We start from the raw sequence: 17,316 nt of genomic DNA, 5'->3' as shown, positions 1-17,316 counted from the left end.
ATTTTTAAGTCCAGTTTCGTTTGTTTTTATTTTTCAATCACTCCACACACTCCAACAAACACCGAAACACTCACAATTACACACACACACACACAATGTTTGTTCTGCTTTAAACTTAGCATTTTGAACGGTACGCTGTTTTTTGAATTCCACTTTCTAACTGTTTTTACGTAATCAAAAAGTAATATATAACATTTAACCAAAAAACCAACACCAACAAAGAGCAAAGCAAATCAAAGATGAAACAAATGAAAAAAAGAAAGAACATTAACATCCATGCAGAAACAATCAGATCAGATAATAATTAACAAGCCATTAGTGAACTGTGATCCTATTTAGCATACAAGAATAATTCTTTTGTCATTTTATTGCCAAAAGATGCTGATGATTTTTTCACGAAACTTATCGATTGTAATGGCTCCAATAATTGGCACTTTTATCGAAGAAAACTGAACTAAAAAAAATACAAACACTTTCAAACGTCAAAAAAGGTCTAAATCCTGAACCAAAAATAAAACCAAATCAAAAACTCAATTAATAAATGCAAAATATATTTGTTTTCAGAATTGATCATTTTTAATTACATTTAAAAACATCTATTTTGTTGTTGTTCTAAAAGCAATCACCAAAAAAAGGAAGAGAAGAAACGCAATAGCAAAAATGAAAAAAAAAAGAATTTGCTTACCAAGAATTAAAAAAAAAAACAAAAAAAAAACGTATGCAACTATTTACAATATGCTTTTGTAATATTTTCGCACTGAAACCAAATCAAAAAAAAACAATCAAATCAACATAATATCAATATAAAAGTAATAACAAATCGAGAAGAGGAAGAGTAAAACGGGCAAGAAGAAGAAGATGAAAGGAAAATCGATCGAATCGAAGGCGAAATAGAAATCGAAAGCGAAAGACTTTCATTTACTGACAACTCTTTGACGATAAAATGATAAAACAATTACGACGTGTATATATATGTATATCCGTGTATATCCACAATATACTCCTCCAGCCTCTATTTCTATCTTTCTCTCTCTGTCCTCACTCTCTGTATCTCTCTCTCTCTCTCTCTCTCTGTCGTTCTTTATACATACATACTCGTACATATATATACATACATATATGTTGCATATATTACTCCCAAGTATGTTGTTTTTGCTATATATATATGGTATATATACATATATTGCGTTACTCTGCTTCGACAGACCGAGACGCAGCTCCAGAGCTTCCAAGGCCCCCCAGCGCCCCCCTCCAAAGAACCCCGCCCCAACAGAAAAACCTGTACGGAAGCCTGTTGCCGTGTCGTTGCACCTCACATTAACACATGCATATAGATATAGATATGTTTATATGTATATGTATATGTATGTATATGTATATGTGTGTGGTATGTGCTTGTGTATGATATATTACTTTTTGGTTTTTGTAAATATCGAAATATCTATAGAAACGTTGACCGGAACCACAACCACTCGAACCAATTCGTTCCAACCGAATCGAACAGATCTCACACACAACACAACGTATTGCAACACTTCTCCAAGATGGGATTAACCAGCACACACACACACACACACACACACACACTCTTAAACCTCCAAACCCTTCTCACATACACAAAGATACACATTCACAGATACAAAAACACAGATACAAAACACAATTTATATTTGAATTGAAATGAAAGGAAAGTGAAAAGAAAAGAAAGAAACCACAAAAAAAGACACTCTGCTCTGTCTCTCTCTCTCTCTATATCACGCTCTCTCTTTCTAAGTTTATGTAAGAAACTCTAACTGTCTCTTTCACACCACACACTCTCTCTCTCTCGCTCTCTCTGTCTCTCTCTATCCCTCTCACTGTCTGTCTAAACAAGTACTACTACTACTACTACTACTACTACTACTACTACTACTATATGAATAAAATATTTTGTTTGTTTCCTCCAACCGAACACCGAAACAAAAACAACAACAAACAACCAAATCAATTATTTAACAAATATACTTTTGCACGTTATTTCTATAATGCATCTGAACTATATATTGTTATACGTAAATTTATGTTTCTTTTCTGCGTACAAACAAAATACCGAATGAAAAAAATACATACAATACATACCACATGCCACTGTAAACCAAACCAAACCAAATACCAACCCAAAAATACTTAACCGAATATCGAAACTTGAGAAGAATACTCAGAATCCAATACGAAATCAGAATCCGAGCTGCATTTGTATGCCACGTTGATCATACGATTCGACAATAAAGATATAGAGACACACAAACACCCAAACACATGCATAGGGACACCCACACCCACACACATACACACATACTACGGCAATCCACACATAAATAGCTACGAACTGAAAAAACAACAAACAGAAGCACAAGCGACAGGCTCGAGCCTGTCAAGAAAGTGACACACATTTCATGTTGCGACCCACACACTACACCACGCCCCCGAGATACTTTACACACACACACGGACACAACACCATACACACACACACACACACACACCATACAATACACCCGTCCCCCGCCCTTGTTGAACCTTTTTTGGGTGCTAACAAGAGCCGTTGAAAGCGGCTCAGAACTAACTATAACTATAAACGAAAACCGAAAGATAACCAATGGAAGAGAACCAGAAACCAGTAACCAGATACAGAACCAGAACCGAATTCACAATCCATCATTCATTGAACAAAAATATCATTCTATTACAAAACCCTATTGTAAATTAAGCGCAGAAAGTGTAAAACCGAAAAGAAAGCAGAAAAAACTTGTAGAAAAACAACAAAAACAATCAAATTAATAATTAATGATTAACAATAAAAGAAAACCAAACCAAAAACCAAAAAAAAAACAAAAAAAAAACAAATTAATCAAGCAAACGTTCAAATATGGGGCCAAGATAGTCCGTAAGTGTTCGGGCGAAGATCGCTTTGGTTATGTTAAATGTAATCCAATTCAAAGATATATACATATCTAGATATACTATGTCCTGTAATGCATATATACGTATATATCTAGCTAATGTTTGTTAACCATGATCGTGATCCACACAAAACCAGCCCAAAACGCGAGTCGTGAGAGATACGATCCGATCTCAGATACAGCAACGAAACCCGGAATCGAAACCGAAATCGAAACCGAAACGGCTGAAATGAGCAATGCCAATGCTAAAGTACACCAAACGAAACTATAACCCAACTATAACAGTCCCAGAGAGATCTAGGGATTCGACACAGCAACAACAAGTTTCAGTTACAGTTACAGTTACAGCAACAACCATTTGAAATCGCCCATTTCAGATGTACAATAACTACACGGGCATCAGCGGATGCAGCCCCCCACTGCCAGACATTATCGGACAATATTACGGCCCGCCTGCGCACGCATACGGCCCTGGCCCCGGCCCTGGAAACGGCTATGGTAACGCGTACGATCTGTACGGACCCTCCACATCGTCGGGAGGATATTTATATGACCCGGGCGCAGCTGCTGCTGCAGCGGCCGCTGCCCAGATCTACGGCCAGAGCCAGACCTCGCCCATACGCCGGAGGCGCTACAGCATCGCCGGACTGCCCTCGGCCACCATGTATAACGACGTATACGGCTACCCGGCCCCGCCCCAGCACCAGACGAGCTCCTCGAACATCGTTAACCTGCTGAACGAGGCCCACAAGTCGATATCGCGCTCCTCCCAGATACTCAATCTCACAAACCAGGCGCGCCAGTTGGGCCAACTGGTGACCACTCCCCTCGGGGTGGGCGGTGTCGGAGGCGGCCGGGTAGTTTCCAGCTACCCCACCCTGCACCCCGGCGATACCTCGCCCCCGTATCTCAACGACAATCTGCTGCAAATGTCCACGAGCTTCTCCTCCCAACCGAACATGTATTTCCAACCGCAGCCGCAGCAGGTGCCGCTCCCCACGCAGCTGACGGCCGCCCAGAGCGCCGCTGCAGCGGCTGCGCGCCTGAGGCCCGCGTATTCCGTCACCAACCTGATGTCGGGATATCCGGGCTCTGCCGGCCAGGGCATGGGAATGGGAATGGGAATGGGACTCGGGTTGGGGGGCTGCAAGTATGGGATGACGGGCTACGCGAATCCCTATCAGAGTGAGATGCAGCCCTCCTCCGGCTACGGAGGACTTGGACTGGGCCTGGGACCGTTCCAGCAGCGGCAGCTCATGTCACACTCCCTGCACGCCTCCAACCCCGCCATCTCGCAGTACTATCAGCAGCAGCACCAGCCGTCGGCCAGCTCCGCCGCGGCCCTGGCCTACAATCTGCAGCAGCAGTTCGCCGGAAGCCATCATTACGGGAGCGGGGGACAGCCGCCGCTGGGACACTCGCACATCCAGGCCTCGGTGCAGCAGCAGATGCATCCGCAGTACCAGTACCATGTGCACCAGCACCAGAACCACCTTCAGACCCACCCCCTGGCGTCGCTAGCCAACACGAGTGGAACGTTCGGAGGGACTCTGGCCAGCAGTGCCAGGGACGCGGTCGGCGGCGCCGCCTACGAGGGACTGCATCACTCGCATCCGCATCACTCGCATTCGCATCTGCATCCGCACTCGCATCACCATCACTCGGCATACCCGCACTCGCATTCGCACCATCAGCAGCAGCCGCATCATCACCACCATCTGCCATACTCAAAACTAGACTTAGATTATCCGAAACTGCCGCAAGAGCATAAGCGACAAGTAAGTTTTAAATTTGACACAGACACGTTATCCCTAGACTCTTAAGCGACCCCGAAAGTCCGAAACCGAAACCGAATTCGAACTTGAATTTGAAAGTTCCCCAAAATACCCCCAATAAAGCAAAGAAATTCGCCTCATCATCATCATCATCGTCATCATCCATCGACATCCACATCTACCCCAGCATCTAATAACAATAACAATCAGAGAACGATTCGAAGGCAACAAAACCGAACCGAATTGGAAGGAGCACCTATCTATATACCCGTGTGCATAGATATAGATCTACTGGTGTATGCATTTGCTATATATAGATAGGCGCCCAAACTGCATTTAACGCTTTCCTCTGCATACTCTCCAGCCATCTGGTAAAGCATCTGTAGTGAACGGTTCCCGAGTGGGAGTTCCCGAAGAAAAGACACCAAGTATTATACATACAATACCTATATAAATATACACCATACCATACAATATACAATATGATAATAATACGAAATATTCTTAGTAGAACTAGGCTAAGCTAAGGGAAGGAGAACTATTGTTTCATGTGCCATTTTAAAGTAGAAACAAAGGAAAACTTACATTTAAATTTAAATTACTTTCTACATATTTAAATTCGCAATTCTGATTTAGGTTTTTTGCATAGAGCACTCAGGGCGATACTTTTCAGAAGGGAATAACTGGAGAATTGTGGAACCTTGCTCTTGACTCTCAAAAGTAAAAGACTGTATATAAAACTAAATGAGATTTACTCGCAAATAAACAACAATTTAAATATACAAAAATGAAAATGAAAACGAAAATGAAGCAACATGAAATTTACTTTAAGCTTGTGAAAGCTGCAAATTTTGCGAGCTAACGAAAAATATTTAAACGTTATTAAATCAAAACCTATAGATAAACTCGTACTTAGTATGGAAATTCAAGATCTTAGCAAATTGTTAGTGCAATACCGACACACACTCGACTATCTCTAAGAAAGTACTCGTACGCGTAAAGTAAACCCAAAGAAGCGAAAACTTGCCTGGTTCTAGTTCTAGTAATCGTAATCCCGGCCAGGCAAGCAAGTCAAGTATGTACCTCCTATACCCAACCTACTATCTAGCCATAACTATACCCAGAAGCTAGAACCTCTCTCTAAACTTCCTCTCCACCATACTAGAACAATTTTGTAACTTAACAGATCTTTCTTCCGCTTCCGCTTCCTCTTGCTACTCCTTAGTTCTGACTTCCTAATGCCTTCCCCAGCAAAAACAGCAGAAACAGCAAAAGCTATAGACGAACTAGCGTGTGATTAGCAATGAAGGTCAATTATGTGTATAAAGATACAAATTTACATATACATATGTGAAATCTATGTGTGCAGATGGAGATAGGAACGGTCCGGAACGGTTCGGATCGGATCGTTTCCATTGGAATTAATTGTTTGTTTGTCTGAGACAGCAACCGCAAAAGTGAAACGAAGAAGCATTCAAAATGTGTCTATGCGAATATTATATTGTATTATTACCATTATAATTACCATTCTGTATGTATTTGATCTGTACTAGTGTTGGTATTTCGTATTCGAAGAAGCTCTTTTTATACGCTTAACTATCGATTTATGTATCATTTTTAGGATGCTTTCCCATTTTGTTTCGTTTTTCTTTGCTGTCTTTCAAAATCGAAAATTTATGCCTAGACATTTCTCAAAGAAAGTAAAAATTCTTGTTAAAGTAGTGGTTAAATTATACATGCATATATATACTTATATACATATATAAATATATGTACATATATGTACCTTTAGAGAAACAACAATCTGGAGCTATTTTTCCTAGTTGTACTCGTAGTAGTCGTAGTTCCAGTCAATCAATGCCCCTAAACGTATGCAGCCAAGATAAATCAGAAACAGAAATTGTGTTCATAGATAATGGCTTTATATGCATATACATACATATGTACATATGCGTATTTATGTATAACTGAAAGAAGATTAAAGCTTATCACTTGCCAATCAATTCGGAAGAAAGGCATTTCTGTGCGTGCGTGAGTATAGATACATAAATAGCTACAAAGATACTGTTACTATCCATTAGATACTACTACTAACTTTTGTTCTCGTTACCTAACCAAACTCGATTGATTCTCTTCTTCGATTCAGTTTGTGTTTTTTGTAACCATTTTTCTACAAGACGACAAACAAGCAAAAAACGAGGCATTTGAATACTGATATATACATACAATATATATACAATCTATACATAAATCTATATACTTATACTTATACTGTATTTGAATAATTATGGTTAATAATCTGATTAAACGCATATACATTTATGATCCAGCGAGACATACTATTTATACAATGATTTAACTGTAAACCTAATTAAGATTGCATTCAGACTTAATTCAACAAGCAAATATTCTCGAAATCTGTTAAAATTAAACTACATTTTAAGCATTATAAAATGGAAATTTTTTGAAAAGCAAACAATAAAATTACATACGAAAATCGAACGTCGAATGTCGAATATCGATGAACGAAGAAATACTAATGAATATAGTAGTTCAGGAGTGACCACCCAACCAACTTCAATCTATCTACCTTTCTCTCTCATCCCCTACAACCATCAACCACAAGCACACTCACACACACGCACTACACCGATACCGATACCGATACCGATACGGATACTCAGAGACAAACACACGCATCGAACTCAAACCTAGACCGGGGGCCAGGGCCAAACAGACACATTCCTCCACTCTCCTCATCAATAATATCCATTATCCACAAGGCGTAGGCTCGAACCACGCTCCTCCATCTCTACGCTCACCCACACTGAATTGCAACAATAGCAAAACATCCTCACTACAAGAACAAAAACAAGAACAACAACTTTCAGACAAGAACAACACACAAAAACAAGAACCACAACAACAACCATCACGTATTTGTAGTCCTGGCTAAGGATCGACCATCCCCAGCCGAGGCACTGAGTGTTATAACAATTTCTGATCTGATATTATCTGTGTACTTTGTCCATTCCAACCTCTCCAACCAACCAACCTCCCCACCTGCCTGCCCCGTCTATTTGAAAAACACCGATAAACCCGACCCGACCCACAGTTGGACGAATTTCGTCTTGAAATACAAAGAAGGGATCAAGAGATCCTGGCGATGGCGGCCAAAATGAAAACACTGGAGGAGCAGCATCAGGTAAATAAACGCCTGAACAGGGCCTCAATCAAAAAATAGTCGTTTGCACAGTAACGTAATTCCCGCTAGGACTATCAGCGGCACATAGCGGTGCTCAAGGAGTCGCTATGTGCCAAAGAGGAGCACTACAACATGCTGCATTCGGATGTGGAGGAGATGCGGGCCCGCCTCGAGGAGAAGAACCGCCTGATCGAGAAGAAGACCCAGGGCACCCTACAGACGGTGCAGGAGCGCAACCGTCTCACCAGCGAGCTGACCGAACTCAAGGATCATATGGACATCAAGGATCGCAAGATCAGTGTGCTGCAGCGCAAGGTTAGCTCTCCCCCAGTTAGCCAGCTCCCCAGCTCCCCCAGAACTCACCTTGAAACCGATCTCGGTCCACTCTCATTAACAGATCGAGAACCTGGAGGATCTGCTCAAGGAGAAGGACAACCAGGTGGACATGGCCCGGGCCCGCCTGTCGGCCATGCAGGCCCATCACAGCAGCTCCGAAGGTGCTCTGACCAGCCTCGAGGAAGCCATCGGCGACAAGGAGAAGCAGATGGCCCAGCTGCGCGATCAGCGCGATCGGGCCGAGCACGAGAAGCAAGAGGAGCGCGATCTGCACGAGCGTGAGGTGGCTGACTACAAAATCAAGTTGCGCGCCGCCGAGAGCGACGTTGAGAAGCTGCAGACCCGCCTGGAGCGGGCCGTCAACGAGCGCGAGAGGCTCGAGATCAAGTTGGAGGCTTCCCAGAGCGAGCTGGGCAAGTCGAAGGCGGAGCTCGAGAAGGCCACCTGCGAGATGGGACGAAGCAGCGCCGACTGGGAGTCCACCAAGCAACGGATCGCCCGCCTCGAACTGGAGAACGAGCGGCTGAAACACGATCTGGAGCGTTCCCAGGTACTCGTGCATTATTGCCAGTTCCCTCGACTACCCCCCAAAGCTATCTTTGTATCTGTATGTGTGTGCTTTGTATACATAATCTAAAGACATGCATAGATAATATCGATAATCTACTATCTACCCATATGAGTCTACACACATACATACATGTGAACCTATCAATATCAATATCTACATCAATATCTATATACCTATATCTATATCTATATCTATATCTGAATATGTATTTACATGTACACGTAACGCATCCCCAACTACCCAACAACAACTACAACTACAACCAACTTAAAACTCACCCAACATAAACCAAATATAGCTGCAGCTAGAAGAACAGACCACACTACACAAAGTAAGATTTAAACGCCAAATTCCATCTTCCAATTAGCCATAGACTGCATAATATCGTAATTCGTAATTCGTATATCGTTTTTATCGAATCGTATCTGCTCATACCGTTAAGCAGTTAAGCACCACAACATTTTGTTTATAGTATTGTGATTTCGAAAGTGATATTGTCGAATACCGTGGACTTGAATATCGTAGTTTTTTTGTACATTAATCTCATTGATGCGAATAACAGCGTAAATCGTATTCGAGTATCACAGTTCTGCACTTTTTATTGCGAATATCGAAATACTAAATATCGTAAATCACAGAGTCGAACTTTAAAATGCAGTAATTTGTAATTATATAAATTTTTTGTACACTAAAATCGTGAAAATCGTTTAAGAGAATATCGTAATAGCGCAAATGGGCGCATCGACAATACGTACATACATATATCGCTATCATGCACCCCGCAACGCCGCACACCGCATCTCCTTAATCCTTAATCGTATATCGTATCGTATATCACGTATCCGACACTCGTTGCTCGTAGCAACTCTTGTTTATTTGCCCTTAGTTCTCCCTCGTTTCTTGCATTTAGTGCCAGCAGGCAGGCTGACGTTTTCATTAGTTTCCACCAAACCCAAATCTGATAAAGACCTGACATATTGCACTCTTTTAGATGCTTAGACAGGATTAACACCTTCAGCACCTTCAGTAGCCTGTTAGACCCTGTGCACCTAGTTAGGTTTTGATTTAATCGATGCGCAGACAAATGAGAGTGTTTCCCTGAAAGGGAGAACGTGTTGAATGGCTGCTGAACATGCTAAATGCATACAAATAAATGCACATATGTGCAGACCTATTAAGTCATAAGTATATAAACATTTGTTCGTATCGTACTCTTGCAGAATGTACAAAAGTTAATGTTCGAAACGGGGAAGATATCGGTAAGTCGGCCAAGCCGCTGACCCAGACTAGCCACAAACCTAGACCCACATATGTACGTACGTACATACTGTACGTATCCTCGTATATCGCATAGAGAAACAAGCGTCAAATGCACCCAAAGTACACCAAAAGTCCAATCTGGAGCTAAGCTAGAGGCAAAAACCAAATCCAAAATGCAAATATCTCATTGAATCATTCACAGCCTCATGGGTCGGGTCTATTCGTAAGACAGCTAGCCTGCTGGACTCATCTACACATACTATTCGCACCACATCTATTCAATCACATTTGCTAATGGCCTGATCTGCTTTTAATAGTTGTTTGCACTTGTTACCCCAGCGACTCCGCTCCGGTTGAAATAAACTAATTCAAATGTTTCGCGTCTCGTCCAGACATCATTTGGCAGGACCACGATGACCACGTCCCAGGAGCTGGACCGGGCCACGGAGCGGGCTGACAAGGCGGCCGCCGAGCTGCGACGCACCCAAGCAGAGCTGAGAGTCACACAGGTACGGTCCTTGCTATACTACTACTCAGTATATATATTGTACAGTGACAGCCATTTACATATATCGATATGCATAACCGAATGCTCTTTTAGTTAGTATTACATACCTATTTATAATATATAACATATATATCGAACTCAGAAACGCATTGCAATTGAAACTCTCACGTGCAATTTATATATGTGTATATATTTCTGTGTGCGTGTGCTCTGTTAATGGACCAAATTCTTGAACAAGCGATGAGGAGACCCCACTTCCACACACCACAACACAAACACAAACACCAGACTCGAGGAGGGACTCCACCTGCCTCTCTATCTCTTTGTCCTGCCTATCACACCTTCGCTGCCATTGGTGACCCCGATAAGCCCACAAACACACACACACACAAGCCGCGCATTGGTGACCCACACAGACACTGCAGCACTTGCTAAACCACGTGTAAAACGGCTACGATTTGAGCTTCTTTTCGTTTTTTTCGATTTCTTCCTAAACCTAACGTAACTGTAACTGTAACTGTAAATGTAAGCTTTAAGCTGTAATCTGTAATTTATTTGAAACTGTAAACCTTAACCCGTTAACAAGACACACTTGCGACAATGTATACTAAAACCAATACTCTATCTAAACCGTTGTGCTTACATTCATTCTCTAAATATAGGGCGAAACTGAAAAACGTTTTGTGAGTAAAACTGCTTCGAAAGAAACGTAACCAAAAAACAAACAAGTTTTTAGTAAAGCAACTAATCGTAATCGAATTCGAATTTGAATTCAAACTTGAACTGCATCTGACCATATGCCAAAGTATCTAAATTATCCAAAGAAAACCAAAAAGAATACCAAAAATAGTTGCCATCTGTCACTTGTTCAATTTAATGTAACTTAAATGCATTGCCTGATATACTAACCTGCCATACACATATACATATACCTATATACATATGCCAACTTATCCATTTAGTATACATATGTACATTTATGATAACAATCATAATCACACTCCCACACACATTTGTACATTGACCTCGTACAAGGAACATCGCCTGAAATTCATCTCTCAGTTCCTGCCCCCGATCCGGATCCCGGATGCCAGCAAAGTATGACAAAGCACTCGTATCCCCTGCGCTGATGTTGGTCTGGTCTCGAAAATCTTTTGCCGTTGGCATTTATCCCTCCCACATACACACACACACACTCGCACAGAAAGACGGCTTATACACTCACACCCAAAGGCATAGCCAGGATGGAGTACCCGTAAAACGGAAGCGGAAGGTTGCTTAGCTCTCTTCTCAGTCAATTGATTTGGCTGAGCTCTAACTTTCACTCACTCACAAACACTCATACCACACTATAACCCACACTTTGCCTTACTTTGCTCTCTCTCGCACTTTCTCTTCTTCCTTAATCACTTACTTTCTCGCTCTCTGTCACTTGCTACTCGTACTTTCCCTATTGCTTCTTCCAAGCGACATGTAAATGCTCCTTCCATCACCCAAGTATTATCCATAATATTTTCAAAGCCGTTTTGCCAACTGTTACCCATCTCCTTAGTCCGTTTTTTCCAATCAGCTCTTTCTCCGTGTCAAATCCTGATCCGTTCCTGATCTAATTCCGTTATCCATAAATATGGTACCCCCAACTGTCAGCCATTATTCTTCATCTGTTATCATAAACTATCATTAACTAACCTTATCCAGAAGAGACTGTACCATTGCCTCCCATCCTTTGTCCTCTGTCTATAGTTTGCTCGCTTCTTGTGCTCTCCCACTCGCTCTTTCTGTCTCTCTGTCTCTGTCAGTCGCTCTCAGAATAAATTGATCGCTCGCTAGACGTTGTAATCGTGTTTTTAATCGCTATCGTGCCTTAAGTAATCGTTATCGTATTCGTTGTTCACCTTAGCCTTTGTTTTATGTCTACTAATCTGTCAGACAATCAGTCGCTCAGTCAGTCAAGTCAGTCATTTAAGAACCTTCCTCATTTGGTTGCCTGTAAATAATATCCGTTATCCAACCCTCCAATCTACCCCTAAACTACAACAACAACAATATAACACACCAATGAACCCAACGATCAACCGAACGATCGGCTCCAACTCTTGATAACGTTTACCCGATAACCCGATAACCCAACCAATCGAATAGTCGGATGCGGAACGGGCACGTGAAGAGGGCGCCGCCCTGCAGGAGAAGCTGGAAAAGAGTCAGGGCGAGGTCTATCGGCTGAAGGCGAAGCTGGAAAACGCGCAGGGCGAACAGGAGAGTCTGCGCCAGGAGCTGGAGAAGGCGCAGAGCGGCGTCTCGCGCATCCATGCCGATCGCGACCGGGTAGGCAAAACAGTCTAGCTATAGTTACCCTCCTCCCAGGGCTCCTGAACCCACCACACTCACTTTCACTGCCCGAAATCCTTTGCCTAGGCCTTCTCCGAGGTTGAAAAGATCAAGGAGGAGATGGAGCGCACCCAGGCCACGCTGGGCAAGGCGCAGCTCCAGCATGAGAAGCTGCAGAACTCGCTGGACAAGGCCCAGAACGAGGTCGACCACCTGCAGGACAAGCTGGACAAGGCGTGCACCGAGAACCGACGCCTGGTGCTCGAGAAGGAGAAGCTCACCTACGACTACGACAACCTCCAATCGCAGCTGGACAAGGCTCTGGGACAGGCGGCGCGCATGCAGAAGGAGCGCGAGACCCTCACCCTAGACACTGATCGCATCCGGGAGAAATTGGAGAAGACTCAGGTATGCCCTTATGTCCGTATCCCTGTATCCCGTTCTCCCACCCCCACCACTTCAAATCCCTCTACACTACTCGTACACGCATCTTGGAAGGTCCTCTAAGAGACATTGCAGCCCCGCCCATAGATATCTGTGATTGTGATCGTAACTCTGTTGTGCTAACCCCAGATCTGTAACTAACAGTACATTAACCCCACAGACTATAGACTACGCAAATTCTGAGCCACGGTTGCCATGAGGGCTTAAGTTTTTATTTGATAATTTAAGGAAGAATGCATTTCTCGTTCTCATGGCGTTGGTATAAATATGGCATCCGTGCTCAGGGCTCACTCAACACTACCCGAACACACATTTAGATTGGTGTCTGATTTATTGTGAACGTAACCCTATCGCTTAACCCTCTGAAAGCTGAAACCATGCATATCTATACATATCTCTCCCCTTATATACAATATATCTACGTATGCGTAACTATCTTTCAACTGTCCCACACACCCACTACCGACTACCCACCCACACTCGTTAAAATCAAATAAAACTCCCACCTCAACATGGAAAATGGAATATGGAACATGGAAAATGGATCAGATGCATCTGGCGCGCATCCAGAAAGAGCGGGATCAATTCTCAGACGAGCTGGAAACGCTCAAGGAGCGCTCGGAGTCCTCGCAGACGCTTCTCATGAAGGCGGCTCGCGATCGGGAGGCGATGCAAACGGATCTGGAGGTGCTAAAGGAGCGCTACGAGAAGTCGCATGCCATACAGCAGAAACTCCAGGTAATTCCTACACCCCGAAAACCAGATGAAGTTACCCAACCGAACCGAACAAAGGTATCCCCCTCAAATTATATCCCCCACAAAATTGGCTCTATCTAAACTCTATATATGACTTGTCTATGCTGCATACTAACTATCGAAAACCGCATGAGAACTGAAACTGAAGCAGTGAAATTGGCTGTTTGTAAATCTATCTGTAGCTTACACTGCTTGGAACCCCCAGCCAAGGCTACGACCACTCAGTAAAACCTTCTCCCCTCGTTATGTTCTTTTAGATGGAGCGGGACGATGCCGTGACCGAGGTGGAGATACTCAAGGAGAAGCTGGACAAGGCCCTATACGCCAGCCAGAAGCTGATCGACGAGAAGGACACCTCCAACAAGGAGTTCGAGAAGATGCTGGAGAAGTACGATCGCGCCCAGAACGAGATCTACCGCCTCCAATCTCGCTGCGACACCGCTGAGGCTGATCGCGCCCGCCTGGAGGTAGAGGCGGAACGATCGGGCCTGGCCGCCAGCAAGGCCCGCGAGGATCTGCGCAAACTCCAAGACGAGAGCACGCGGCTCCAGGAGGCCTGCGATCGGGCGGCCCTGCAGCTGAGCCGAGCCAAGGAGTGCGAGGACAATGCCCGCAGCGAGCTGGAGCACCACCGAGATCGCTTCGACAAAATGCAGACGGACATCCGCCGGGCCCAAGGCGAGAAGGAGCACTTCCAGTCGGAGCTGGAGCGCGTCACCTACGAGCTGGAGCGGGCGCATGCCGCCCAGACCAAGGCGGGAGCCAGCGTGGAGGCTGCCAAGGAGGAGGCCGCCCACTACGCGGTCGAGCTGGAGAAGATGCGCGACCGATACGAGAAGAGCCAGGTGGAGCTGCGCAAGCTCCAGGACGTGGACACCTTTGGGCGGGAGACGCGCCGCCTCAAGGAGGAGAACGAGCGGCTGCGCGAGAAGCTGGACAAGACGCTCATGGAGCTGGAGACGATCCGCGGCAAGTCGCAGTACGAGTCGGAGTCGTTCGAGAAGTACAAGGACAAGTACGAGAAGATCGAGAACGAGATCCAGAACATGGAGTCGAAGCTGCACGAGACCAGCCTGCAGCTGGAGCTCTCCAAGGGAGAGGTGGCCAAGCTGCTGGCCAATCAGGACAAGCAGCGCTCGGAGCTGGAGCGGGCTCACATCGAGCGCGAGAAGGCGCGGGACAAGCACGAGAAGCTGCTGAAGGAGGTCGATCGTTTGCGCCTGCAACAGTCCTCGGTGAGCCCCGGCGATCCGGTTCGCTCCTCCGCCTCCACCTCGGGGTTGTCGGCGGGCGAGCGGCAAGAGATCGACCGGCTGCGCGATCGCCTCGAGAAGGCGTTGCAGTCGCGCGATGCCACCGAACTGGAGGCCGGTCGCCTGGCCAAGGAACTGGAGAAGGCGCAAATGCATCTGGCCAAGCAGCAGGAGAACACCGAGTCCACGCGCATCGAGTTCGAGCGTATGGGCGCGGAGCTGGGACGCCTCCACGACCGCCTCGAGAAGTCCGAGTCAGAGAAGGAGTCGCTGCGCCAGGCCAGCCGCAGCGCAGGCGCAGGGGCAGCCGGAGGTGCTGCCCATCCCCAGCTGGAGAAGCACGTGCAGAAGCTGGAGACCGACATCAAGCAACTGGCCATGGAGCGGGAGCAGCTCGTCCTGCAGCTGGAAAAGAGCCAGGAGATCCTCATGAACTTCCAGAAGGAGCTGCAGAACGCCGAGGCGGAGCTGCAAAAGACGCGCGAGGAGAACCGGAAGCTGCGGAACGGCCAGCAGGTGCCAGCGGCAGCCCCCGCCGAAATTCAGGCCATGCAGAAGGAGATCCAAGCGCTCCAGCAGAAGCTGCAGGAGTCGGAGCGAGCTCTGTCCGCGGCAGGACCTCAGCAGGCGGCGGCGGCAGCAGCGGCGGCGGGCGCCCGCCCCGAGGAGGTCGAGCAGTGGCGCAAGGTCATCGAGCAGGAGAAGGGACGCGCCGACATGGCCGACAAGGCCGCCCAGGAAATGCACAAGCGCATCCAGGTGAGTGTCGGACTTGGTGGTCCCTCCTTTAGAGAATACTAATCTGGGAAATCTTCTCCAGTTAATGGACCAACACATCAAGGATCAGCACGCCCAGATGCAGAAGATGCAGCAGCAGATGCAGCAACAGGCGGCACAGCAGCAGCAGTCAGCGGCAGGTGCCGCAGCCGGAGCCGGTGCCGATGCCAAGGAGCTGGAGAAGGTCCGAGCCGAGCTGCAAGCCGCCTGCACCGAGAGGGATCGCTTCCAACAGCAGCTAGAACTGTTGGTCCAGGAACTCGAAAAGAGTCAGGTGAGTGGTTTGTTCCTTTTAACCAAACGGACAGCAGGGGATCATCATCTTTAAACTAATACAAATTCTTTGCCTTCCTTGCAGCTCTCGAATCAGGAGCAGGCCAAGCAATTGCAGACCGCCCAACAGCAAGTGCAGCAGTTGCAGCAACAGATCCAGACGCTGCAACAGCAGATGCAGCAGCTGCAGCAGGCTGGCAGTGCGGGAGCTGCCGCCACGGATGTGCAGCGCCAGCAGCAGGAGCAGCAGCAGAAGCAGCTGGAGGAGGTGCGCAGGCAGATCGACAACCAGGCCAAGGCCACCGAGGGCGAGCGGAAGATCATCGACGAGCAGCGCAAGCAGATCGAGGCCAAGCGCAAGGACATCGAGGACAAGGAGAAGAAGATGTCCGACTTCGATGTGCAGCTCCGCAAGCGCAAGGAGCAGATGGACCAGCTGGAGAAATCCCTTCAGACTCAGGGAGGCGGCGCGGCGGCGGCGGGCGAGCTCAACAAGAAGCTCATGGACACGCAACGGCAACTGGAAGCGTAAGCTCGAAAAATCTCCCATACCGTTCTCATTTATCTGATCCATACTGGATGCTCTCTCTTTCGCTTTGGCACCCCTTAGGTGCGTGAAGGAGCTGCAGAACACAAAGGAGGAGCACAAGAAAGCGGCAACCGAAACGGAGCGTTTGCTGCAATTGGTACAAATGTCGCAGGAGGAGCAAAATGCCAAGGAGAAGACCATCATGGATTTGCAACAGTGAGTAGCTCCCATCAAGCAGACTAGCCCAATCAGAAGCTCATTATCTGTCCCTTTCGTTTCAGAGCCTTAAAGATCGCTCAAGCCAAAGTCAAACAAGCACAAACGCAACAACAGCAGCAGCAGGATGTAAGTTCTCTTTA

The 17,316-nt window shown here is 45.9% G+C and overlaps 1 protein-coding gene across 20 annotated transcripts in view; it reads left to right on the top strand.

The window, feature by feature from the left end:
* Positions 1–17,316, top strand: part of LOC108160347 (plectin) — a 38,136-nt gene that overhangs the window by 16,612 nt on the left and 4,208 nt on the right. For 4 of the 20 annotated variants that reach the window (XM_033391232.1, XM_033391222.1, XM_033391223.1 and 1 more), the window contains 16 exons: positions 3,320–4,720; positions 7,833–7,922; positions 7,992–8,237; positions 8,320–8,808; positions 9,128–9,160; positions 10,050–10,088; positions 10,482–10,598; positions 11,260–11,280; positions 12,740–12,922; positions 13,013–13,333; positions 13,919–14,107; positions 14,383–16,137; positions 16,199–16,429; positions 16,514–16,956; positions 17,039–17,173; positions 17,239–17,302. In XM_033391232.1, coding sequence (XP_033247123.1) covers positions 3,320–4,720; positions 7,833–7,922; positions 7,992–8,237; positions 8,320–8,808; positions 9,128–9,160; positions 10,050–10,088; positions 10,482–10,598; positions 11,260–11,280; positions 12,740–12,922; positions 13,013–13,333; positions 13,919–14,107; positions 14,383–16,137; positions 16,199–16,429; positions 16,514–16,956; positions 17,039–17,173; positions 17,239–17,302 — 5,757 coding nt within the window. Of the gene's footprint in view, positions 1–3,319; positions 4,721–7,832; positions 7,923–7,991; positions 8,238–8,319; positions 8,815–9,127; positions 9,161–10,049; positions 10,089–10,481; positions 10,599–11,259; positions 11,281–12,739; positions 12,923–13,012; positions 13,334–13,918; positions 14,108–14,382; positions 16,138–16,198; positions 16,430–16,513; positions 16,957–17,038; positions 17,174–17,238; positions 17,303–17,316 lie in introns of all 20 variants that reach the window. The other 16 variants (XM_033391236.1, XM_033391234.1, XM_033391240.1 and 13 more) reach the window with 13 other exon arrangements.

Source organism: Drosophila miranda, chromosome 3 (genome assembly GCF_003369915.1).
Source record: "Drosophila miranda strain MSH22 chromosome 3, D.miranda_PacBio2.1, whole genome shotgun sequence".
Lineage (NCBI taxonomy): Eukaryota > Metazoa > Arthropoda > Insecta > Diptera > Drosophilidae > Drosophila > Drosophila miranda.
This window is presented reverse-complemented; position numbering and strand designations above follow the sequence as displayed.